General features: G+C 41.1%; 2 protein-coding genes across 2 annotated transcripts; one reads left to right on the forward strand and one right to left on the reverse strand.

The window, feature by feature from the left end:
* The first annotated feature begins 81 nt into the window (after positions 1 to 81).
* Rab23 (RAS oncogene family member Rab23) lies at positions 82 to 21,715 on the forward strand. The gene is made up of 6 exons (XM_076793987.1): positions 82 to 476; positions 8,793 to 8,914; positions 14,536 to 14,698; positions 17,202 to 17,281; positions 17,355 to 17,548; positions 21,575 to 21,715. Exons 1-6 carry the CDS (start codon positions 444 to 446, stop codon positions 21,703 to 21,705), a joined length of 723 nt encoding a protein of 240 aa, XP_076650102.1. The 5' UTR covers positions 82 to 443; the 3' UTR covers positions 21,706 to 21,715.
* A 1,064-nt stretch (positions 21,716 to 22,779) lies between these two features.
* On the reverse strand, positions 22,780 to 24,920 carry LOC143357466 (BAG family molecular chaperone regulator 2). The gene is made up of 3 exons (XM_076793988.1): positions 24,529 to 24,920; positions 24,244 to 24,356; positions 22,780 to 24,177 (listed from the first exon to the last, which is right to left on the reverse strand). Exons 1-3 carry the CDS (start codon positions 24,737 to 24,739, stop codon positions 23,944 to 23,946), a joined length of 558 nt encoding a protein of 185 aa, XP_076650103.1. The 5' UTR covers positions 24,740 to 24,920; the 3' UTR covers positions 22,780 to 23,943.
* Positions 24,921 to 25,405: the final 485 nt, after the last annotated feature.

A 25,405-nucleotide genomic window follows, 5' to 3' on the forward strand; every position in this document is an offset into this window, starting at 1 on the left:
CATTGCGTTGTGTGTTGCTTCTGTTGGCTTCGGTCGATTCAGTCTGCTTCAGTCCCAAGCCGCGGCGGTTGGCAACTGTTTTGAAGCTTTCGAAAAATCACTAGGGAAAGTCACTGAACGGTCAGCCACGGCAGGTGTCTCGTACAGGTGTTCAGTCAGCTAGCGGCGCGTACTCGCGTGTCCGGTGCGTGCGTTGCTCTTTCGACGAGACTTATTTTCCATTGAACGGTCCCGCGAGTAAAAACGGAACGCGCGGCGCGCGCGTGTGTGTGTTTTATTCGAAACTCGTGACAATGTCTCGGTCGCGGTGTGAAGTGGTCGAGTCGAAATATCGGGAAAGGTGATCACGGCTAAATAACAGAGATTTTCACACGAATGAATCAACGGCAGACATCGCAGGATATGTTGTAGCTGGATATTATGCTAATCACGTTACGGTCAGAATGCGGGAGGAAGAACTCGAGATATCGCTCAAGGTGATCAAAAATCCGATTTTCATCCCTTTCTCGATATTCTACCGGCGAGAACAGTCGGTTCCCTCCGACGCCCGTGCGAAACAACACTTTTTAATTGGCGCGCCGCGAAAGATATCGAAACACCTTATATCAACCTTTCCTCGATAAGGGGAAAGTACATATTGTTTACACGCGGTGTAACCACTCTTTCTCGCTAACGAAACAGAAAAGGTTGAGAACTAAAGCCGAGAGTGTCGACTGTTTCGCCGGACGCGGGTATATTTCGCGAATGTTTGAAATCAAATTTCGGAAATGCGTATGCGCAGTGACAGATCTGCATCCTAATGTGGTGTACACAACGAAAGCCGGTTGGGACGGGCTATAGGTTAGGAATATGAAACTTTCAACTTCTCTGGCTTTTTTCCTATGTTCCCCGTCGATGAAACGAATAATAATAATTTGCGCAGAGTAATACTCACGAACGGGTAGATAGAAAAACGTTATACGGATTATCAACAAATATTGCATATAATAGTAGACAAATGTGGGGAAAAAAAGAGTGGGACATTTAAAAACGTGAATATCGGTTAATGTTTCCAGTGCGCATCGATGCCATTATTAGATCATTTCCACTCGAAAGAGAGAATGCTATGCCAGAAAGCATCTTGTTTTTACTGGTGCCCGTAAAGACTGTAATTATGTCGAACAGCTCGTACTATGAAAATTATGCGATAGTCGTGCGTAGTCTTGCTTCAATGATTGCGGTTTATCTTTCAATTGCTATAACGGTACACACTGACATTTTCATAGGGTGCGTTCATGTAAAACCACGCATTACTTTTACTCTTCTTATTGTCCACGGCTGAAACGAGCAGTTTGTGCGCCCGTACGTCGTTACATCTTATTTCGTCGCCTAGAGATATGCAACGGAATTGACTATCTCGAGTCGAATACCGATTCTCGAGGATGAAATTTCAAAGACATAAAACGCTATGTTCGAATTCCAAGGACCACGAAAAATCGGAAAATCGAAAAATTTTCTGTTTTATTAGCACGTCATAGAAGCGATCAGAGTTATTAGTGACAATCGTTAGCTACTCTATGCTTGTATTAATTACATGTACTTGATTTTAAAGCATAATGAATATTAAAAAAAAGATATTAAATTTGTTTTATTAAAATCAGTTAATATATGTGTTATATATCTCTTTTTAAATATTCATTATGCTTTAAAAATAATAATATAATAACTATTGTATAATTAATATAGACACAGTAATTGGTACCCCCACAGTAATTGGGTTCCTTACCCTTTGGGTTTCTTTCTTTTTTATTCTTCGTGTTTGAGATCAACCATTACATGTCGAACCAATGCCCCATAAATTCGCTTAGGGCGCTGTTACCTGATGAATCATGTGCTGGACACGTGCGACTGGAAACGATTAAATAACAAAATGCATCCGAACGCATGACACATAGGATTATCGATTTCTCGGTGAATCGATTGTCCCGTCAATCAGTTTATACCAACGACGGATATTGGCATTAAAAAACGATCGGAAACATCATCCGATGCAAAGTTGATACGGCTACGAAAAATTATAAAATTAATTTTTAAAATGTATCGTAATTTCTTAGGAGAGTGCGAATAGTTCCCGGCTTTTTCAACGGACCCCACAAATTCCGGCCCTGACTCGAACGGCAACGTGTGATCGCCGTTATTCAAAAGCGGAAAAAGTGTCAGCCGAAAAAAAGCCAATTTATGGCAGTTATTAGGCGTCGTTCGATGTTCCACTTAACTGTCACGGGATGACATCGATGGAATGCCCGTCGCGTTGATGAATAGACCACTCGATATATATATATATATGCAAATTGAGATTCTTCTACTCCATTTTTTACCCGTTTTATTAATGGTCACCAAATACTGCGAATCGAAATCTTTGTTTTACCGTGTTCCCTGTCGCGTGACGTATGCCATAAATTCATAAAAAAATCTGCCGATGAAACCGAAGGATGGGGGTGTTCGAGAGGTTCGCACGATTAGTATACGAAGGTTTAATTGGTGTTGCCGCTCGTTTCCAATAGGTATCGCCGTTGGAAATAGTAATTAACCGTTCGCAGGGGAGAACATAATTAAGATCGAATCATTCTCGATGATACGACGCCTCGAATATTCATCGAAACTGTCGATGTTCGGCTGAAACTTTTTAATATTAACCATATCGCTAAGGTAAGGGACCCAATTACTGTGCCTATATTAATTACACTTCAAGCATAACCAATATCAAAAAAGAGATATTCAATTTTTTTCCATTAAAATCATATATATATGTTATATATCTTTTTCTCAGTATTTATTACGCTTTAAAAATAAGTATAATTAATATAGGCACATTAAATGGTACCCCCACAGAAATTGGGTCCCTTAACTTATATCCACGCAGATACGCCATCGCCAACATGACAAGAATCGAGCGTGGTCGTATTTAACGAGTACGAGTTCATTATCCGGACGTCGTCGAGTCGCGCTGAATATTTTTCACGGCGAATGATCGACGATGAATTCGATCCATTTCGACAACGTTAGTTCAAGAAACGGTACATTCAATTTGGCCATCGGCCGTGTGTTCGCGGGAATACTTTCTGCGGCCTGCCTCCGTTTATGATAGCTATAAAAACGCCGAGAATGTTTGCACACGTTCGCGCAAATCGGGTTGCCGCTTCGTATAGTAGTTATTCCATAATAGCGTAGGATCTACGATGCGATACGGACTGGTAAAAATGTTTGTTGTCCACATCTATTACAACGAGCAATATGGCGCGACGGTGAATAATGAGAAGTTTTCGTGAATAACGGGGCGTCGTGTTTCGCTCGTGATCGAATCGATCGAACTAGGATTCTCAGGGGTGATTCCCGGTTAGAATTTTTCACGCGTGGTACTTGAAACGGAACGTTATAGCCCTTCGAAGCTGTTTGCAGTGGGATCTCGCGTGTAGATATATCGCGGAAGACAAATTAAAAAAAAAAAACTATGAACGATTTCATCGCATTGCTTCGTGTACAATCAAATGTTTGCTATCAAGCTACGAATGTCTTCAACAGTAATAAATCTGACAGTATAACATCGACGAAAATGTAATCAAGAAATACATAAAAACGTGCATGACATTTGGCGGTAATTAAAGCCAATTAATCTCGCAAGCAAAATTATGATAACACATTAATTGATTCACGAGGAGAATCGGTATGTTAACGAGTCTCTCGAAGGGCGAGAGAGATTCTCGTTAAATAGGGCACCTCGATTTGTTTATCTTGTCGGCAGTCACTTTTCGAGCAAGTTCAATGTCCTCCCGTGCAAGGTCATTCAAGGTCATGCACACATAACGAAACGTCCTTCGGAGCAGATGTCGAGAGGTTGAAGGACGAAGCGGTTTACATATAAGGAAAAGAAGATAACGCTAGAACCGTTTCCGAAGAACTGTCCGAGCACGATTACGGAAAAGACAATTAATTAGTCCAGTTGATCCGTGTTTTCAGATTTTTTATCGCTTTTCGAGATTAATCGAGATTAATGAATCTCGATCATTTTTCTTCGCTTGGTTCACAAAAATTTCTGCGCTTGTCATCTTACAAGAAATTACTTTATTCAATGCGAGTCGACTTCAAGAAAATTTATAATTATCGCCTTGGACGTTGGAAATTAATACAGTTTTCTTCGCTCGATTTTAGGGAAACTTTAAAGAACGGGATAATATGATATCTGTTATTCTCCAAGATTTTTATGTAAACGCGAAGCGTCAGAAAGCTTACTTCATTTTTATAGTCTGCTTCTCTACGTGTAAACACTGGCAGGTTTATTTTCGTCTTGAATCGTTCGTTAGCCGAGTACAGGTGTACTCGTGCACGTGTGTGTGTTGTGTACCGAAGTTCCAAAGGGGTGTACGGACACTCCGAATTTACACAGAATGTCCCTAAATTTACATGTTTCTGGAGAGGCCGCTGTAGGTTTATTGGGGCGTTCCTTTATATAGCGGGTGGTCCCTAGAAACGTATACCCTTGTGTTTTTTTGAGCCCATCTTATACATTTAATATTGTACTACTTCCAACTGGTTAGAATGATTAAAAAAGCAAATAAGTGTCTTGCGATCCATGCGGACAATTTTTATTTCGCATAAACATCCGCAGCCTATTGACCACTGTAGCTGTGAACGAAAAATAGGGCAAGGGGTGAAAGAGTGTACGAATACTCGATGCGGGTCACTGTATCGACAGAGTTTTAGCGTTTCGCTACACGCGGCAGTATAAATCCGTAACAGCGGGCTGGCGATAGTGGTCGTTCGAAGTGATCTGGTTTTAATGGGTCACCGTGTACAGTTCTACAGAAGCTCGATTCGGAGGACCGGTTCAGGAGGACACGCACGGGCCCTTATCGACTTAACCCACTTCCTCGGTTTGGGCGCACCGTTATCTCGAATTTGGCGGAATTATTTACAGTACAATGCCTTCGGCCAAACCGACGACGATCCTCGAGATTCTTCCTTCTTTTTCTTTTTTTACTGATTTCTACACGCGACGGGAACGTGTTGTTCACTCGGAACGAGGCGTCGCAAACGATGTGAATATGCAAATGGGAAGATTCCGATGCGCGCATATTTATTAATATATATTTCCTTTCTGTCTTCCTCCTCCCGGGCCCGGGCCGCTCGAATATCGTTAGAACCATGTGGATTTAATGGGTTTATGGCAGATCCGAGCCATAAAGTTTCAGTGTAGTAAAAAGTCTGATAAAATTTAATGAGCCTTTTATTTTATACGGAACCCCCGATCGAGGTCTTGATAACCTAAACAATTTGGTGGCTGGGTCGCCGTGCTCGTGAAGTCCCGTTGCGCGAGTTAGAAAAAGGACACGGTACTTAATTGCACCAAAATGAAACCCTGATATTTCAATAGGACTCACAAGCCTGTCGCACGAAGTAGACTAATTATTTCAACGTATCATGGTAACATCTGCGAGGATGCACGAAATCAGTCGTACAGAAAGAAACCGAGAATCGTGCCGCCCATCGTCCTCGAAGAGTTAAAATAATTAATGTAGCTTCAAACTATAGTCGGATGATATGCCGGGGCTAAATAAAAGCTCGCCTAGGTATCTATTAATAGAACAGGCAAGTCCGCCCGGAATTATAATTGCAACTTACCAGGGAAAAAGCACCGCATGAACGGCGAAAAGGCAGCCGACGAGATTGCAACATTGCAGCAAATTTTCATTAGGCATAGCAAGGATGGGGGGATTAAATTGTCTCCGGATGGTCGCGAGCGGATCGTTAGGGAGTTTAATGGGACGCTGAAAATAGAGTTGTCGAATGACAATTTGAAGCCGCGGCGTTTGAACGGTGCGCGCCCGTCCGTAGTTAAGAGCCCTGACGCGAAACCTTCGCGAGCTATTAATTAAATTAAACGTATCGCAATAAAGCGGGTAGGCTTTCCGCGAGGTATCGGCGGCGCGAGAGCGTATTCGTAATTAACCGCTTCCTCCGTTTCTTCCGGCTGAAATTGCAGCCGCGCGGCTGGTAACTGTACATGAAAAACTGTTAATCAACCTGAAATCACGAAAGCCATTCACACGCGTGGTTCGACCACTTTTCCCCGTGTGTGTCGCGGCCATTGTTCGCCATCCTCGTCCGAAGAATTAACATGGTCGCGGCCGTAAAGAGTCGGAGAAACGTGCGCTATCGATAATTCCATTCGGACAGGTTCCCGTCGTAGATGTGCGTTAACCATTCGCCGAGGAATGTCGTCAAATAGACGGCTTTCACCCGTGCTTTTCTTCGGACAGCATCCGCGATCCGTATCTGTCGTAACCAGCGGAATCATTTCTCTGATTGAATCGTCCTTACAATGCGTTCAAATTACGCGTTCCGACGAATCATCGACTTCCACTCGCAACCGACGCGGAGCTATCTCGATCAACCGATAATTACCATAGTCGGAAAGGAACAGATTTCGATCTCGGCCGGCCGGCAAAAGAAATTTTTGCCACGAAGGTTTCGGTAGATCGGCCGACGAAACCGTGGATTTGCTTATAAGCACGGACCGTTAATTGCAGATATTGAGGATAGCTGGGATTTTAATGGTGACATCAATCATCGAAAGGAGGTCGAATCTGCCTCTGGCCGGTGACTCTAATGCTTATGAATATTATCGTCGCGCGTGGCAAGACGGTGTTTTATCGCGATCGGCATTAATAATGAAGTAATAACACGACTTCTCGTTTCCTGGTTTCGTTGGGTAACGAAGCGATTCGTCTGCGGGGCAAGTCGAATAATGCGAACTGTCTAATGAGAGATATGTTTAACGATTGCTTGACACGACGGGGAACTTGTTCCTCGTGTGTAACTAACTTTGTAGCTTGATAGCGTGTCCCAATGTTTATTAACAAGCACGTAAGGCCGCCTTGTTGAAAACCAGCGCGGTTCCCCCGCGTCCTCGTCAATCACTTTCGACCGCCATATTGGAGCTGTTTTGGTTGTCGCGTATCGATCTAATTAATTAATCGGCGCTATCGATTTTTATTATTTACGTTTCAATGACATTTCTGTTGCGATAATTCTACTTCCCTTTTCACTGGCGTTTCTCCGGTTTTATTACTTCCACCACGCTTATTATTGTCCAGCATCGTTTTTGCTGCCATCATCACTCCCATGAGTTTCTCTCCATGGTGTTTTTCGAGGGAGCGCAATAAAGCTTTTTCTCGGCTTTCCCGCGTTATATGGTTCGAAGGCTCATTAACGCGCCAATAAAAGTCCCTCGGAATCGAAATGATTTATTTCATCGTGTAGTAATTGAGGTGTCAAGAATTACGTCAGCGTCTACTCTTACAACCTCCCTTTGCACGCAGAACGTTCCAAGATAGTTTCATCCATCGTATTACCACGAGAATGTATCTTCAAGTCCGTATAATTAATTTAATTACTATAATAAACACCCCTTCAAATTACACGAACAATGAATTACTTCAAAGTGACGCTATCGATCGTTCCAATCGGATCGATGCGCTGTTAAATTATTTTAATGCCGCTCTCCACTATTTCAATGTAGCTGACCCATTTTAAATTGCTCATTTTACTATTACGATGATCGTAAACACGATTTCGTGGGAAATCGTCGACTAAATTCACTCGTGCGCACACAATCGGTCACGCAATGTCCCAGGGAACGCACTATTATAATTATAATTACGGAACACTCCGTTCGATCGCTCGGTATTTTTACTGTTTAGAAGGTCTGCGAATGTTTTTGCTATGTTTGCATTTATTGCTACTGCCTTTTCCGTTACTGTCGCCACACGTTCTCTTATTGCCGCTATAAGTCCCGCATCGGTTCTTGCGTCTTCCGGCAGAGTTTATGGTTGTTATTTTAAGACCGACCGTTCGTAAACATCGGTCTATTTGTTTTCAACTATTTTACGAGTAAAATGTCCGGATTAGATTTACGTTAACCAAGACGAAATAAATATTTTCTCGGCTAATGCTTGCAACTGAGAATGACATTAAGTATTATTATGTAAAGAGAGTGGACCCGTAGTATGTAATGTTTGAATCTTTATTACCTTATCTATCGCAAAAAAGGATCAATTGGAAAATAACATTTTAGCGTTCAACGCGCGTAACTTTCTCCGTTTTCGCAATTCTTATCTCACTTCCCCTGCGTTATTCAAATTATCCTGAATTACGGGTAACAACATTTATTGCTCGTCCGGGGTTATTATATACTTTCGAACATGAAGCGCGCCACATCGATTTTGATTACGCGACCGATTCGGCTCGACACGTATCACCGAATTAACAGCCGACATTTAATCACGTCCGTGGAAAGTCTCTCGCGAGAAATTCACCGCGCAGCAGCACCTTTCCCTTATTCGTGCCCGACCTATGGCTTTTAGAAAGTCCATCTTCGTGATAGTCGGCGAACAGCCGTGTAACCATCTTCAATTGAATCGAAATTAGCCCCGGTAAAGAAACGCCGGTGATCTTCTGACGATTAGAAGTGATCCGGAGTGCATGGGTAATCCCGACAATAATTCTTCCACTTAGTATATCAATCCACGGTACGTTATTAATTCTTGCGCGAGCATACTATGTTCCCCAGTCGATACCACACTGTTAATCATATTTAAAGATGTTGTACGCATCGTTTCCTCAGCGAGTCTAACAATTTCCGGGGGTTGGGGCGAGAAAAGATCGAAAGTCGAAAAATAAGGAGCAACCCAGTGTACTATACGAACTTTCGCATCTTTTTCAGTGACCGTAACAAGGAAACTATTTTTGCGCAGGTGGTGATAGTCGGTAACGGCGCCGTAGGGAAATCATCGATGATCCAGAGGTTTTGCAAGGGGACGTACACAAGGGACTACAAGAAGACGATCGGTGTCGATTTCCTCGAACGGGAGATCGAGTGAGTAAACGAACACGGGCACGAACCGATAACATTCTAATCTGTTTTCTGAACCGTATAATTCGCGGCGAGGATTTTTCGCGTATCGGCGAACATCGCGGATCGAAAAAAGAACGATCGAGTCGGACGCGGTCTTCAATGTTCGAGCAACATTGGCGGGAACGATCGTCGAGCGTTTCTGCCCGACGTAATCGGATCGCATCGCCGGATCTTTATCGATCTTCCGAGAAAAATCTGCGCGAACGGGTTCCGAGCTGGCCAATAATGGGGATGTCGGTTTATATCGATCAAGAAAAATGCGTTTTCATCGGATCGAACTAGCCTCGACGAGGAAATTCTTCTGCAACGAGAGTCGCGGCGCGCCTTTCCTTTTTTTTCGCGAGCAAATTTCTTTTGTTTTCGCGCGAGTTGATCGTGGAGCGATCCTGGGATCTCTGGCGATCGGGGGAACTCGTTCTCTGTTCCTCGAAACGCTGTCGATCCCTTTTCTCGGTGCCCAGCTGCTGTTTAGGTCGAATAACCGGGTGATCGTATTAGAATGATTTTTTCGAAGTGAATAGGCACCTGTAAATAATATTATCGTTAGACCGATGATTTTTATGCAAATCGAAATTTTCTGAATCGGTTACAGGAAGTAGAAGCCAAAGGCATGACTTAATCATTTTTGCCCATAAAATCCGCAGTTTATTTATTATAATTTTGCATCTAAACGCATCCTTATCCTTTCCGACAATCATGTTCGACCAAAGTGTAAAGGATTTGTTATTATAATAACGTACTCCGTTCTCAACATTATGCCAACTACGTAGCGCGGATCAAACGAACTGAATTTATATTAAATATTAATATTAAAAATGAAAGGCTGAAGTTAATGGTCCGCGAAGCAATTATTTGCTAAACCCGTGTTTAACTTGTTAGTCTTCGGTATCCGTCATTGTATTTGGCCGAAATGCCCGGGAGGAACCCGTCGAAAATATCTCACGAATGGTGGGAATATTAATATCCGGAATAGAAAAACTGATTTTCATGGTGCTGAAAGTGTAGGAAGAGAGGTGGCGGCCTATGGTCGGACCGTAATTAAAGAGTGTGTTAAGGAAGAATGCATAATAGGTGTACGCACCACGGGCATGGTATACACACGCGTTCGCCAAGTTAATTACGTTCCACGGGAGACGACCCACTCGCTCTCGTCCTCTTGCCATTTTCTGGAAGATCGGCGAACGCGTTCCTCAACGTATACAGGGTGTTTCCGAAATGTACAATCGACAACAAATCAACCGCAAACGCAAAAATCCGCAGAAACTCCAAAACCGGCTAATCTGGCTTCACCAATTTCTCGAAGAATCGACTGAAACTGTTGTTTAATTTTGAATCTGCTCGACTGAACAAGTCGAACTTTTCGAATGGAATACAATATTTATTCCGTAAATAATAATTTGTAAAAATATCCATTCAATTCTTTGTAGAATCGCATAGATGAAAACAGACTAATCTACATCGACGATAAAAATTGTATCGTCAGTAGAAAAGGTGAGCAGTGAACAGACATTCATGTTCGAGGATTTTACGAAAAGCAAAGCTTCAATACGAAATTATATCTTTCTGTTATAATTAGACTGCGGATTTTATGGATTTATGATAAAAATGGGCACGCACAATTTAAAGCAGCGGACATATTGAAAAGATTTAAGGACATCAGCGTATTAGTTTCAGTTTAATAAGATAATTAAAGGAAGAAAAATTTTTTTATTTGCCTCCTGCGTATTGCAACGAATGCAAACATTTTGTATTTTGCATAAAGATCCGCAGTCTAGTTATCATTATTTTAGAAGCACCTTGTATATAGAATGAGGTGTTTTCCTATTGATTTTAAACTTGGATCGCAGGATCGTAAAACAGAGAGTCTCCACTTAAGTTTCTTTTAATCTACGTGCTACGATGGCTCCTCCATCACTCTTCCATCACTCTTCTAATTGATAATCAAGGGGAAACCATTGATATTACACTTCGATCAGGTTTCGTTAACGAAAATTGTTCAGACTGATCATAGGTTCAAGTAGAAAAGAAACGTTGTACGAGGATACCGATCTTCGTGGTGGTATGATAATGGAAAACGATTTTAGTTCATCTCGCAGAAAGTATACGTAGAAAAGACAATTTAAAAACCTAATTGCTGAAAGTGCAAGTGACGCGAATCTCCTGTATCAGATCCAGTTATGGCTCAATAGTATCAAACGTATTTTTAGGAATATCTTGAAAATCAGTTGACAACGTATTTCAAGGTATGGGACCGAAGGTGGCGTGAATCACCATCAAGAAGAGGACCACGATAAGTGAAACAGAGATTATTTCCGATTCGATCACGCACCGAGGATAATTCCTCTAAGGAGCTGTAAGGAGTTTCGTTCCGTAAAGCAGGCTTGTTAAAAAAGCCCGAGTTGTTTCGCCGGGCAAAACGAACGCTCGGCGTTCCGTGGCAATGGTAATGAAAGGGGAGCGGGAGGGGAGAAGAACGAAACGAAACGGACGGGGTCTGATTAGCCGGGATGAAATGGAAACGGCGAAACACTTGCGTTTTTCATAATGTCGTCGGCCGCGGCCGAGCGTGGACTGCCGCGAAAATCACGCGAACCGGAAGGTCGCGCACGAAACCCCCCCACTCGCGAATCATTATAAAATGTTTCTCGCTGAAAGAAAGTCCCCGCGTCGCGACGGCGACGGCGACGACGACGACGACGACATTACATGAAAACAGAGAGGTCTGTCGTGACGAAGGTCACCGCGGTCGGTGTCCCGTATTTCAAACGCCGCCAGATGCGTATGCATGAACCTCTCTGTTTTTTAACTTGTTAAAACTTGTATTAAATTGTTTTTTACAATTTTCTTCTTTTTCTCCGAGCGACTCCGCCACTTGGAATGATCGACAACCATGTACGAGTGCGATTTTTTTCTTTTCGTTCAACCATAATGCGCTCGCATGGAACATGCGCGCACTTATCGGCCCCATTACCTCATAACCTACGCGCTTAGCGAAAATAGTCGTCAACCCTTCGAGCAAATTTTTGGTTGATATTAATATAAGTTTAAAATATTAATACAAAGTTAAATTATATTTTCAAAATTATACATATTCCATTTCTTACCGTACCAGTGGACTGTATATACATTAGTGGACTTCCAATTACCCAGTAACCCTTCGAGCAAATTTTTCAGCAAATTTTTATTTTTTAATTTTTCGTCTAAACGGTTGATATTAATATAAAGACAAGTTAAATTTTCAAAATTATGCACATTCAATTTCTTACCGTATCAGTGGACTGTATACATTAGTGGACTCCCAATTACCCGAACCATCCAGTTGTCCTAATTGTTTTGTCCCCCCGAGCGGTTTGAATAAATGTCCCAGCGTGCTCGAAAACCGTTCGGACGAAACTCACGGTTGAAAGTACAAATACCCTTTACATATGAAATTGGAATAAATTCAGTTATGCGTGTATTCGCACGCGAGGTAACATAATTAGATTGGACAAAGAAAAAGAAAACTCCGAGAGAAACTGGAAGAAATGTAAATGACCGGTTCGTTACGGTACGATTAGCAATCCCGCAAATAAGAACGCCGTAATGAATTCGGTAAGGAATGAATGACCGTGAAGAGAGTTGTCCGAGATGCTTCGTGTGGCTGTACGAAAATACTTTTACTACCTAGTTTAAAATGTACACAAGGAATAAAATTAATTGACTCGGTTAATTGCGTAACCAGCTAGAAATCGTTTCGTTCCGAGTCGAATTGCCTTCGACTTCGAGCATTAGTCGAAGCGCTAGCTTGAAATGTTCGCTTAACCTTCAGCTGGGAATCGTGTCGCCGGTGTTACACGCCACACGAGGATAGATGATGGCAACGCAGGATCACGTTGAAGCGATCGTGTTAGCGGATAAAGCGTCGAGCGTGACAACAGGCGACTTCAGCCGCGAGCTCTCCGCGATCTACTTGAGTATCGCGAAAAAGGGAAAAAGAGAAAACTCGGCCGCGTTTCTCCCAAACGGAGCCATAACTCGGTTGCGCGATGAACCATTATCGCATTCCGTTATTTAATCGGTCAGGAATCCGTGCCCCGATATATCCGTTCATTACGTTGTACAGTTACCGTGTTTTCATTAACGCCCGCGGACATCGATGATTCTCATCCGCCGCGTCGAGGCCTATTCTTCGTCGGAGGCCTCGGTTCGATGACTTCCTGTTTCGTTCAGTCTGGACCTGATCGGCGGAGAAAGAGACCGGAGGCAAAAATTAATTAACAGAACCCACCGAGCTATTTGCAGAAGTACATTCTATCCTTTCTAACTGGAAATTGCAATTTTAACTGAATGTGGAATAAACTGAGCGAGCTGATCTTCTACAGATAATTAGACTGCGGATAAAAAATGTATTGCTTCATTAATTTTAATCGATATTCTTAAATTCTTCTAAACTGTCTACTGCTTTAAATTGTCCTTGTTCATTTTTGTCGTGATTGCATAAAATCCGCAGTTTGGTTACCGCAAGCTAGTTCAAAATAGCCTAAGCCCATCGAAATGGCGGATTTCCGATTTTTTCTTATACAATTCGTGAAGTTATAGAAATTTTTTAATATACTTCTTCTAAAAGAATCCTATGAAATCTGAACAAATTCAGCGCTGTTGCTGTTATAAAGGAATATAGATAAGTCTCGTTTATGGCTCGGTGGTTCCAGCGTTAATCAGGAATTGATAACTCTGCAAGTTTGGAAAGAGGAAGCCGCACCGGGAAGTACAATTTCGGCTGTCTCCGGTCCCGAGCAAGCGCTTCCGGTTGTTAAGCTTTCGCGAGGAACGAACGCCCGCGACAGTCTCACGGTGTAAATTCGTGTTGGAAGAAAGGGGGTCGCAAAAAAGATGCGCTTTCCTTCTGAAAAAGGCGAGCTCTCGCACCGGCAGCCTATAGCGGGCGGGCGAACAGAAGCAAACGTGAATCGGGAAGTATCCCACGATTGCTGGCGCGTCGGGACGAATAAGAGGCGCATTTCTCAAGGACCCAGAAGCGTGCAGCGTGCTCCTGGATAAAGGCTCCACGGAAGCGCGGCCATATGCAAATAATTCACGCGCGGTCGGCTATCGACGGAATTTCGATGGGACAACAGTGGCGAATTTATGGCGACGTTGGCCTACAGTCGACGAGACAACGGAATTTACAGCTGTACCAGTCTCGTAACTCAATAGCGGATAGCCGAGAGTGTCGTAACTTTTAACAGAATTCAGGAAATAGGGGATTATGAGCTAAAGTAAGCCGTAAATTTCCGAATTCTCTGCTTGCGTAGCCTACCTGTGACTCGTACGGTTCTAGAACTCCCAGAACCACCTTGTTCAGAAATAGAGTTCCAAGATTTCAAAATGTTCTGCTCTGTGAAAGATTGAAGTATTGTTCAAGGACTTCTATAGCGTCAGTTTGTTCAGAAATGGAGGATCTGGAGCTCAAGTGGTCAGCCGTCCTCGGCTACCGTTTTCGGCGACGGGAGGCCGGAGGGCGGATGATCGTCTATCTGGTATCACCCGAGGGGTTCGTCGTTCTCGGTAACACACTAACCAAAGCATTGTCTGTTCCTTAGGGTGGACGGCGACGACGTTAGACTGATGCTGTGGGATACCGCGGGCCAGGAGGAATTCGACGCAATCACCGCGGCTTATTATCGCGGCGCCCATGCCTGCGTCCTCGCTTATTCAGCCACTGACAGAGATTCCTTCGACGCCATTCCTTCGTGGAAGCAGAAGGTACGACTCTTGCTGCACCAGCAGACATACACGCCGCGGCGAACCGGTGCAAGCACGTTTCCGTAGGTAGTCACGACGGATGGTGGAATGTGAAAGTGAAGGTGCCATTAAAGCAAGGGGGCTGATTTTCAGTCGCTCCGCGTCGCCACGTTTCCATTCCCGCTGACGCTAGATATCAGTCCAGCCGGGAATGCCTTCTCTACGAGCTGTCCTGCAACCGATAATCTAATCTCATCGCTCTGCATCCGCGATCATAACGCGGGACAAGATTTATCCGCCACAAAGTCAGCTTTGCACCTCGACTAAAACGACGAAACACGTTTTTCTCTTTCCAGTTGGCCGAGCAAGGCTTCGCTTCAAGATCAACATCGACTGTCTCGTTTGATACAATATGTTTCTGGAATGATAGAGTTTTATGTATGTCCATATTTGAGGAGCTCGGGAGCCGAGCAGTTTTCTTGTACCAGTTTATTTGGGCCGTAGCGGTTCAGTTTTCTTTTCTTTTAAATTGATTTATCATAGCACAAACCTTCGTATGCACTGGCAGATTTTACAGTTTTCGCTTTCTTCGTACAGTCGACGATTTCGTAATTGATTCGCACCAATCTCCTCTGGTTCGTTAATTGAGGAAAAGGAGATATCGAAGATGAGCGAACTGATTTATATGTAACGACCGAATAGAATTCTATGAAGTCCAACATTTTTCTTCGTACCTTTTCAATATTCCGAGCCGAGAAACGCCGATCTACCTGCAAGTCGGACGTTACCGTTTTCGAGAACCTGTAGCCCGCGTATAATCACGAAATAGAAATTCTTCTGGCCGGGATCAATAATTGCCGAGGATCACGAACGATTTGCTCCGGAGCCAGGGCAGAATATCCTCTTGGTTATGTGGCGCAAAGTAATTTGCATCGACGTGTACCGGTGTACGCACGGGCGAAAAGAAAATACGACTGCGAATCCCGAAGACGTCCGAGATCATCGGACACGCTCTCGAATTCCTTTCGTAGAAACTTGCGCGTTCGCTTTTTTTTTTTCTTCGACTGTCGGAGAAACTGGCGGGAAATAGTTGCGGGGCCCGAGCCTTGAAACATGCACAAATCGCTGGGGGATTCTCGTATCCCGTCATCGTGTGTCTGCGTTTCCAGTGCGTGTCCTCTTCTTTCCGGTTGGTCGTGCGCTGCTCCAAATTGTTGCCGGTTGCTCGATTTGATCTGATAAAATACTCGACGCGGTCTCTGAGCCGCCGTCGTCTGGTCGATTAGGTGCACTCAATCACGGTAATGCCTCGGTACATGCGAAAATGGATGCTGTTTCTTGATTTTTATTGCGCCGCTAGAATCGAACGCAGAACAGGATAACGCGTAAATAAATCATCGGCACCGGCGTACCGACCAGGCAACACCAATTCACCGACAAAACTATTTTGTTTTCTAATTATTCTTTTATGAAACTTGCATCAACGCATTCGTGATACTTTTCTGATTAACGTGACTCCAAACACGACACAATTTGGATCGTATTTACTCCATGACACGGTAGCGTCTCGATTATCCGAATTAATCAATTGGAACATACGTGTTTAGATGATAGAACAGTTACACCTAGCTGTAGCGTCAGATTTGCACTATAAATCGTGTTGTATATGATTCGCTATAAATTAATTTTTATAATGGAGAATTGAGACGCTCAAGAGTCTGAGAGATATTTAGCTGCTCCGTTTCTCGTTGGCCACCCCGTATATCGAGGCAAAACATGTAGCCGAGGAACGAGATCGTTCTTATTTTATTCAGTCTTTTACTGCTTACTAATTGCAACATGAACTTTTCTTCGATTCTACAGTTACTTTTTCTTCAGAACCGCTCTACTCTATTTGTACTACTCACAGTGGATCGCTTAAGTTACAAAATGGTGCTTAACACGTTCTAACTTTTATACTGATATATTGCCAGTAAATCGATCTTTATTAGGATCCGTAGGTTGCTAAAGTGTCGAAGGACTAATTGCTACAAATAAATTTGAACTTTCTAGTTTCGAATTCGTTAAATTAATTTGATTTCGTGGGGCATTTTTGGTACTTTAACAATCCACTGATCGGTGGTAACTAGTCTATTAAAACATATCATGAAAGAAAATTAATTTCTATTTTACTCCAGTTTGTAGCAATTCAGGTAAATTTTAATTTTTCATAAAGATCCACAGTCTAGTCAACTTATTAGAGTTATTAAAGGAGTAAACAAACTTTTCATAAATTCTAGTAACTAGCTTGTAATTTTTATTTTGCATGAAGATCCGTAGTGACGACGGAAACGGTTGCATTAGCCTTGATCATCATAGGGAGCTGAGTATTTACCAATCCGACACAGATAATTACAATGATGCAGAGTCAGGGTGCCGAATGAGTCCTAGTTACGCGACAGAACGACTACAATGGCGAAGATTCGCATAAGCACATGCGATCCATTGATAGGGGAGCGATGATAAGACGAGTTTCGTTTCGCAGGTGGAGAACGAGTGCGGCGAGATTCCCACGGTCCTCGTGCAGAACAAGATGGACCTGGTCGACCAGTGCGTGATTGATCCGTAAGCGTGGCGTCTGGTTTCTTTAATTGAACCGTGTAATTTCGAGTAATCTCGAGCAGAGCAAATGTTCCAGGGACGAGGCGGAGAGGCTAGGTCGGGCGCTCGGCTGCAAACTGCTCCGGACGTCCGTGAAAGAGGACGTCGGTGTCATGAGCGTCTTCCGGCACCTGGCGTCGCGATGTCTCCACGAGATGCGACGCTGCGACGACGATTATCAGGACGACCTGAGATTGTACTCGTCCGGTCCCAGGTCGCCTTCTGTAATAAGTAAGCATAACGCAATGATCCAGAATTTCTTCGGAAACAACGCTAATCCAATGAGGAAACTTTCTTTTTGTTTCGCATTATTTTACCAACCTATTTGCGACAGTTTTATGATTCAAATGAGTCCAAACACGATACAATTCTATTGTTAAGAGTACATTATACAAAAAATATTATCGGCGCTGGCGAGAGTTCAAGGGATAGTGTCTCTACACGACATAAGCGACATTTCGAGCGAGATGGTTTTCGCATACATGTATCGAGACATTACTGTACTATGTTGACCCTGGCTGCCAACTTGCCTGTCAACTTCTTCAGCTCTCGACGACACACGATGCGTCTCACGGATAAGACGACGCCGTGTAAACTGCAACTGAACCGCAAACGTAACCCGTTGCAAATTGAAGGAGAATTCAATTATAGCAGAAATTCGCATATCAGATTACACGGAATATAACGAGGGCTAAAGCAACGACAGTGAGCATCGAGTAGTGTAGCCGTAACAAATTTGTAACAGGGAACAATGGTCCGATGCCGGTTCACACGTGGTCGATCCGACGCAGTCGTTCACCAGTCGTTTAAGACCATAATGGCTGTGCGAAAAGAACAGTACACTTTCTTGGAAACTCCTCCGTGGAGATGATGCATAATGTATTAACCGTGCCGGATACGCACGCTTGTACAGCTCGGCTCGATTCTGTCCCTATATATACTTCTCTCCTAAAGTATATCGTCATCCGCGGTGCCACAAAGATTAAAGATCGACATCTTTATGCGTTCAGGGTTCGAAAGAATTTTCGAGAAGCAATAAAACACAAAGTCTACACGATCGTGTACTTCAGTTCAGTAAAAATCAATATCAGACACGTGAATTGAATCGTTTCATTTTTGAGGTCCATTTTGGAAGCCCGCTTAGGAGCGAGTTTTAGGAGAAATATTAATGGACGGCGGATCTTTATGCGAAATAAAATTCTCGCGCATCGATTGCAAGATATAGGGGAGCTAAATAAAAATGCATTCGTCCCATAAATAAGTGCAACCGAAAATAATATATCAACATTCTCGACTGTTTTAAACTGCTTCTGCCCATTTTTGTCATAAACGCGTAAAATCCGCAACCTAAATCTCGAATTTCTACGAAAAATTTTAATTCCTCTGCAACAAAAATGTATAAAATAATCGAGGAAAGCAGCAACGGGGTCGGCGCGTGAATCTAAATGGACATAACAGTGTTTAAAAAATGGTCCAGACCAGTTTCGCGATATTTTTGCGAGAACATGAGCAATTCTCGGAAGGACTAGAAAAGTGTGTTGGCCCGTTGACCAGAAATGGTACTTGAGGATTAGCAGCTTGCCAATTTTAGAAGTCGAGCAACTAGCAGAAGATAAGATAAGGGATAGTTGGCCCAGATTTGCCAGGTGGTCTGCCCTGGTCAGTATTTGACCCGCAGTCACGTGTGCGCTGGTGTATATAGATCAGCAGGTTCTGTTTCGCCTCGAGCAGGGACGCATTCAATGAACCGACTGGACAGGTGTATGTATACAGGGTGACGGAAACGAAGACAGGATTTTTCGATCGGCTCGTCGCCGATTACTCGCCCCGATAGATAAAATATTTAATCTAACCGGTTCGCTCAACGAAAACTCTCAACGACAGGCGAGAGACGCTGTTGTACTTGCATTAGAAGAGGATGGTATTGCGCGTTCTTTCGAATTTGAATAGCAGTCCGATGGGATATTTCTAACTGGATAACGTGCTAACGACCGAAACTGAGAGTAAATTGCGAACACTTTCTTCGGCCGTTAAAGAAACAAAACTGTGTCAACAGTATCAGAGCATTTAAACCAGCTGCTCTAGTTTCTATTAGGTCACCAAATGTCCGATTTTTTAACATTATACAACCACAAATTTTTTCCTATCTAAACTTATTGATCGAAGTAACCACCATCGTGATCAACGTGTTGTAACGAAATTAAAGTTTTTTCATTTCTACCTTCTGAAACAATTATTGTTACCCATTTAGTCAGTTCGATCATCCTCGAACAACCAGAATTTCTCGAACACCCTCTATAATTTCACGGTTTAACGACCGTGTTTCGTGCCGCTCGAAGTTTCCGGTTTCCGGTAGCGTTTCAAAAGTCGATCAAAAATATATAGCGTTTTTTTGCGTGTGATATTGGGGTTTGTAGATGATCGTGAACACGGAGGATCGATAGCCGTCGGGATCGCGCCCGAGAGTCCGGGGAGTTCGAATGCGCTCCTGCACGGTGTGCAAGTACATCTTCGGATCGCGTGACTGCTACCATCGATCTTGATTCTTGAATAACGCGCCGGTGTTCGTGTCCCTTCTGTACACGTGAACACGCGCACACACGCGCACGAATAACATTTTCCGCCGGCTCGCGGCGGCTGCCGGGCATTGCCCAAAGGAAGAACTTTTCGCTTTCTACGATAACCCGATCGCTAAGACCAATTAACTCGTTCTTTGTGCTCGAGCGTATATCGAGCAACTCGCGGGCTCCTTTCAAAATTTTATTCACATTCGTGGGCTTCGAAAATACATATTAGTTTATTCTGTTTCGAATGCAACATATCCATTTGAACCAGGATGGTATATGAAAAATCCTCCGGAAGACTTCGTAAGAACCCTTAACACTAGGTTTACCATCTTACCTAAGGGACCCAATTACTGTGGGTGTACCAATTACTGGGCCTATATTAATTATACTTATTGAATGTAGGCTTACAGCATATAATTTAGAGAAAACCTAAAAAAAAGGAAAGAAATAGAACATTGTTGAAAGAAGTTGTACGAATTGTAAGTGTAAACTTAAAGTGATTATTGTTATTATGAAGCCTAATTGATAGATCTAGTAAAGGAATAAAGAATAAGAAACAAAACTTGCAGGACGATGTAATGTAAGAATCAATTTATTCATAAACAATATAATTATACAATTAACTGCCTAAACGTTCACGACCTACACAAATGATCTAAAGTACATCGATTAAACAGACGTTAACATCCGTCGAAACAAGCGCCATGCCTTTGGAATCTATCCCCGCTCTGCCCTTGTTGCTCTCACTGCTCTATCACATTTAGTACTCGTTAGAAACGACGTTAGGGTCCCATACTCTTTCCATACCATTGTACATCTTCATTAGTACGTTTAGCGTTAAATTATTTGTTACTCGTACTTAAACACTTAACGACCTACATGGTGCATTATAGTATTAGTACTATGAAAGAGTCTGCCGCCCTGTTCTAATCGCACGTACTGCACAATAAATACGTGACGTTCGGTGCTCTATAAGTGGACCACACCATAAACTACTTAAAATATTTCCAGTATTGTATAGAATAAAATAAAATTGTGATGTCTGTGAACACCGTTACCCCATGTAAACGATGTAAAGTAAAACGATAGCTACGGAGACAATGTATACTTAACATTGATTGTGGCATTGTACGTAGTGAGACAAAAAAGTATTCGTACACTGCTAGTGTTCTCTACCAACTGATAAACACTTTAACTACTGGAAGCTCATTGATAAATCTCAATTTTTTCATAACTCTACTATAGATCGAACAGGAACTCGATAATTTCCTTTTAAAAAATAATCTCAAAAGAAATAATTGAATTCTATTGTTCAAGACAATTTACTAGTGTACAATTGCTATCGATTTTTTAAGGAATTATAAAGTAACTACCAGTAGGTAAAGTGTCGATACCATTTCCAATATTAGATTGAAAATTTATACCGAATCTTTTGACAAGAATTTAGATTTATTATAGTGTTTCAGCTTATGAAAATAATTTTATATCTTGTTACATTAAAAATGCTATTGTCAGTCGACTGCGAGGGACAAGTAGTGTAGAAATATTGTTTTCTCCCATTGTATCCATTCTAAAAGAAGTTCACATAATCGTCGGGATGTAAGAGGTTGTACTATGAGCTGTGATAAAACAATCCTTTCATTCTGTTTCTCGGTTTATGAAAATATAAATATATGTATACGTATTCTAGGTGCTTTTAGTCCTAATGGATCGACGTGCGGCCGGAGTACAGCAAATGGTACGATTGTTTTACGGCCAGGAACCAAGGCAAAAAACCATAAGAAGAGGAATTTCGTGAAAAACGCATGTAGGCTACTTTAGTCTCTGCGTGGATGAATGCGTGAAAAAAAAGTTCACGAATTAATCTCTAACCCGTGTACAGACTGATATTCATATTTATGAGAGATGGATATGAGCCTACATGCACTGTGTAATTAATTTGATAATTACGACTGATCATGTAGTTGTAATTGAACGTGCTGCATGATTTCAATGATTACACTGTCTGTCCGGTTCTTATAGACTTTCATACACTATATTCCGAGCGTTCAAATTCTATAAGAATCGTCTATTAACAAATTGAAAGAAAATATCTATGTTAGGCAGTGTTATCAAAGCGCATTTAGTGGCGGTAAGCTGAGAAATTCGACTCGCCTTGAGACGATAATTTATATTAATTGATGCAATTACTGTGCTTTCCTAAGAAGAAGAACAAATATAGAAATTTAGAAAGTTCGCACGATGATAAGAATAAAATTTTATATACAAAGAATCTTATGCATTTTTCTACGTAGATGACTTTTATCGAATTTCTTTAAACTCACCGACACTATTATAATGAGTGCACTATGTAAATACTTGTAAGGTTAATCTCCACTTCAATCTGAAGCATACGTCAGTATCGTAATCGTTTAAGCCAGTTTCGCAGAGACACTTCATATTTCGAATCAAGTAAATATATTATTTGTATGCGTAAAAGACAAACGTTGACGAAGAATACAGTGTTTTCTCTTTTTTATGCATGTTGAGTCAATATAATTGTACCAAGTGATCAGTGTAGGTAATATATATATATATATATATATATATATATATGTGTGTGGTAAAGTTCTTTTTGCTAAAAATATGTTTAATATTAAAAGATGTTTTTAAATCGTTTTGATTTTTTATAGACTTTAATTTATATGTAAACAGATATCAATATAATGGCTAACCAAATATTCTACGTTATAAGAAGAAGAACATTATGTTGTTGCAAACCAATTTTCCGCGAATAGTAACAACGAGAAATAAATAAACTGAAATGTTACGATTTTTAGAGAGTTTGTTTCAATCAACACCTTCAAAAGTATAAGAGAACAATAAGTTTCATAAATATTAATAAACGCTGGCCTATTTTAGGTGTAAACAATACTTTATTTCTTTCATTCGAATCACATAAGGAAATGTATTGTACACTAATCCTGGACTTGAAACTTATACTAAAACTGAAAGAATGTACTAGACATAAATCATATTTCAATTAAAATTATAAAAATAAGTGAACAAAAATTGTACGAATAACATGGTCTGCCACTATCTTTAACAATAAACTATTTAGGTACGTAGTGTAAAATAAGAAAAAATAATTAAGTTGTTTGTTACGTAAACTACACATTCCTTTAAAACCATGCCTGGTCGTACATACATACAATCCTCATACATTTTCTTCGTCGTTTTAATATGCAATAAATTTTCCAATTTAATAGTCTATAATACTACAATAATTGGATATAATATTTATCAGGATGTAAAGAATTCGAAAGCCAGATTTATAGTGTAGAAATTGTATTCAATTTCTTTAATATGCTTTTGTAAGTTTTTTTAGTAATAGGAAGCACAAATAATTTAGAGTAATACAAAAAAAAATTGTTATTACAAGAGCATATTGACATGACCAACCAGCAGTCACATATTCATGATATTCACACAAAGATCATATGATATCCGCGCAACTCTACTAGTGCGTGTGTGTGTATCACCGTTTTTAGAATTAAAATAAAAAGAAAAATGGACAAAAATATATTTTAATTTACAAATGCCAAACCATTAAGGTCACCCTGACATAAAACAGATGTATGCTCTGCACACAGATATTACACTGCATTAAATTTCTAAGAAGGCTATTTGTTTCACCATAATTTCATTGATTGCAATACTATAATTATTCATTGAAAAGTTTTCAAACAATTGTCAGAATATTCATGAAATTTTATAGCAATTTTATCACTACAACCTACTACAATATGCAAATATAAAGTGGACAGAAGCTTAGTTGTACAATGGCGAGTATATTATTGAAAAATTATGGTATATGTAGAGAAGACACAGTTTCCATGTCTTAAGTAACGACTTCTTCTACGTTTACCATAAAGCATCACCATTGAATTCCCATCAAGCACCCTGGTTTAATTAGCTTTTATTTTCATCAAATTCTCGTTAGAACAATTAATACAAATTAATTGTTCAGTTGAAAACTTATCCTTTGCCTTTCTCAAATGCATCGATCAAAGAATGCCTTCATAGTAGTTGAATTGTATGCATCTTATCAATGTAATCCAATAAACCCTGCAGTCTCTTCTTTATCCGTTTTTGATCCTCCATGGTACATCCAAGAATAGCAGTTTCAAAGGTCTTATCTGTCAGTCCATAGCCGTGTGAAGAACAAGCATTCATAAAAGATGTACAACGTTGCCGAGTCATAGACGGATCATCTCGAAGACCAATTATTAAATTGTCGATCAGGTCATTTACCTAAAAGTAATCCATGTTAATTGGATCCAGTCGACAATATGTTAGCACAATATAAATAATACACACCTGATGTAATGCTTCCTGCTGAATTTGATCTCGTTGAACTTTCACCAAAACATCGACTGTCAAACATCGTACATGCAATCTCTCTGCATACCTCAATACATCCTCTCTATCGGCTAGATTGAAAATTAATATTAAAATGTCATTTAGTAACATCGAAAATTAGAAGTTTGACAAGGAACAAACGAGAACATTTTCGAATAATATCAGGAGTATTGTCAATCAGATTTCTAGATATTCTAGAAACAAACTTTGTGTTTATCAGTACAACTTAATACAGGCACTCACTTTCATGTAGTCCTCCCAGGATTTCATTGTTTTTAAGCGTGTCTAGAGTTGTCAAGAGGATGTCTTTCTCCTCCTCGAGCCGCCAGGCATCCTTCCTCAGCTGTTCTACATGCACTTCGATTTGATCAAGGAGATTGACTAACCTGTCTTTCGGTTTGCCCGGACCATCACAATCAGCGCTTTCTAAAATATGCGGCAACGGACTATCCATTTGTTATCGAATCCCCGAAACTATTTCTCAACGAAGCAACCTGTCACGTTACTCGACTACAAAGCGAAAAATTCTATTTGGACTGCAAAACCAGACGTAAATGCGTCTTTTGCGAATTAATTTCTGCCGTCGCAATCCTTTGCGTACACAAAAAAGATGACTGACGGAACACATACACTGACATACACCAACGGAAAATTACGCAGACGGTGTTGTCCATATCAGAATTGCGACTTGATTTGCCGCCAAATTTAAACGGTGTATTCCGTGCAACCACTTTATTTACACCTAATAACTTATAGACTGCGGTTTTTATGCATTCATGACAAAAATGGATAAACAATTGTGTACCATATTTTTTCCTTAATTTTTTTTTACGTAGAATTACCCTCTGGTCGGTTGTACCAGAGAGGATATCCTCTCTCGTTGTACTACGATTTTTCATCCACCCTTTATATTTTGAAGAAAAGATACAAACATATTAAATGTTACTATTTATCTCTCCTTTCTGGAGAATAGTAGAAAATATACATAATTATGTTCTTTATTTTAAAGAATTGAAGAGACATGAAATTTCAAGCATGAAACTGTCCTAGCTTAAATATTTTGTCACGGATGGCGCTAAAGCTTTTTCGAGCAAATTCGTCATAATACAATTTAAATTTT

This window comes from Halictus rubicundus, chromosome 9 (assembly GCF_050948215.1).
Source record: "Halictus rubicundus isolate RS-2024b chromosome 9, iyHalRubi1_principal, whole genome shotgun sequence".
NCBI classification, from domain to species: Eukaryota; Metazoa; Arthropoda; class Insecta; order Hymenoptera; family Halictidae; genus Halictus; species Halictus rubicundus.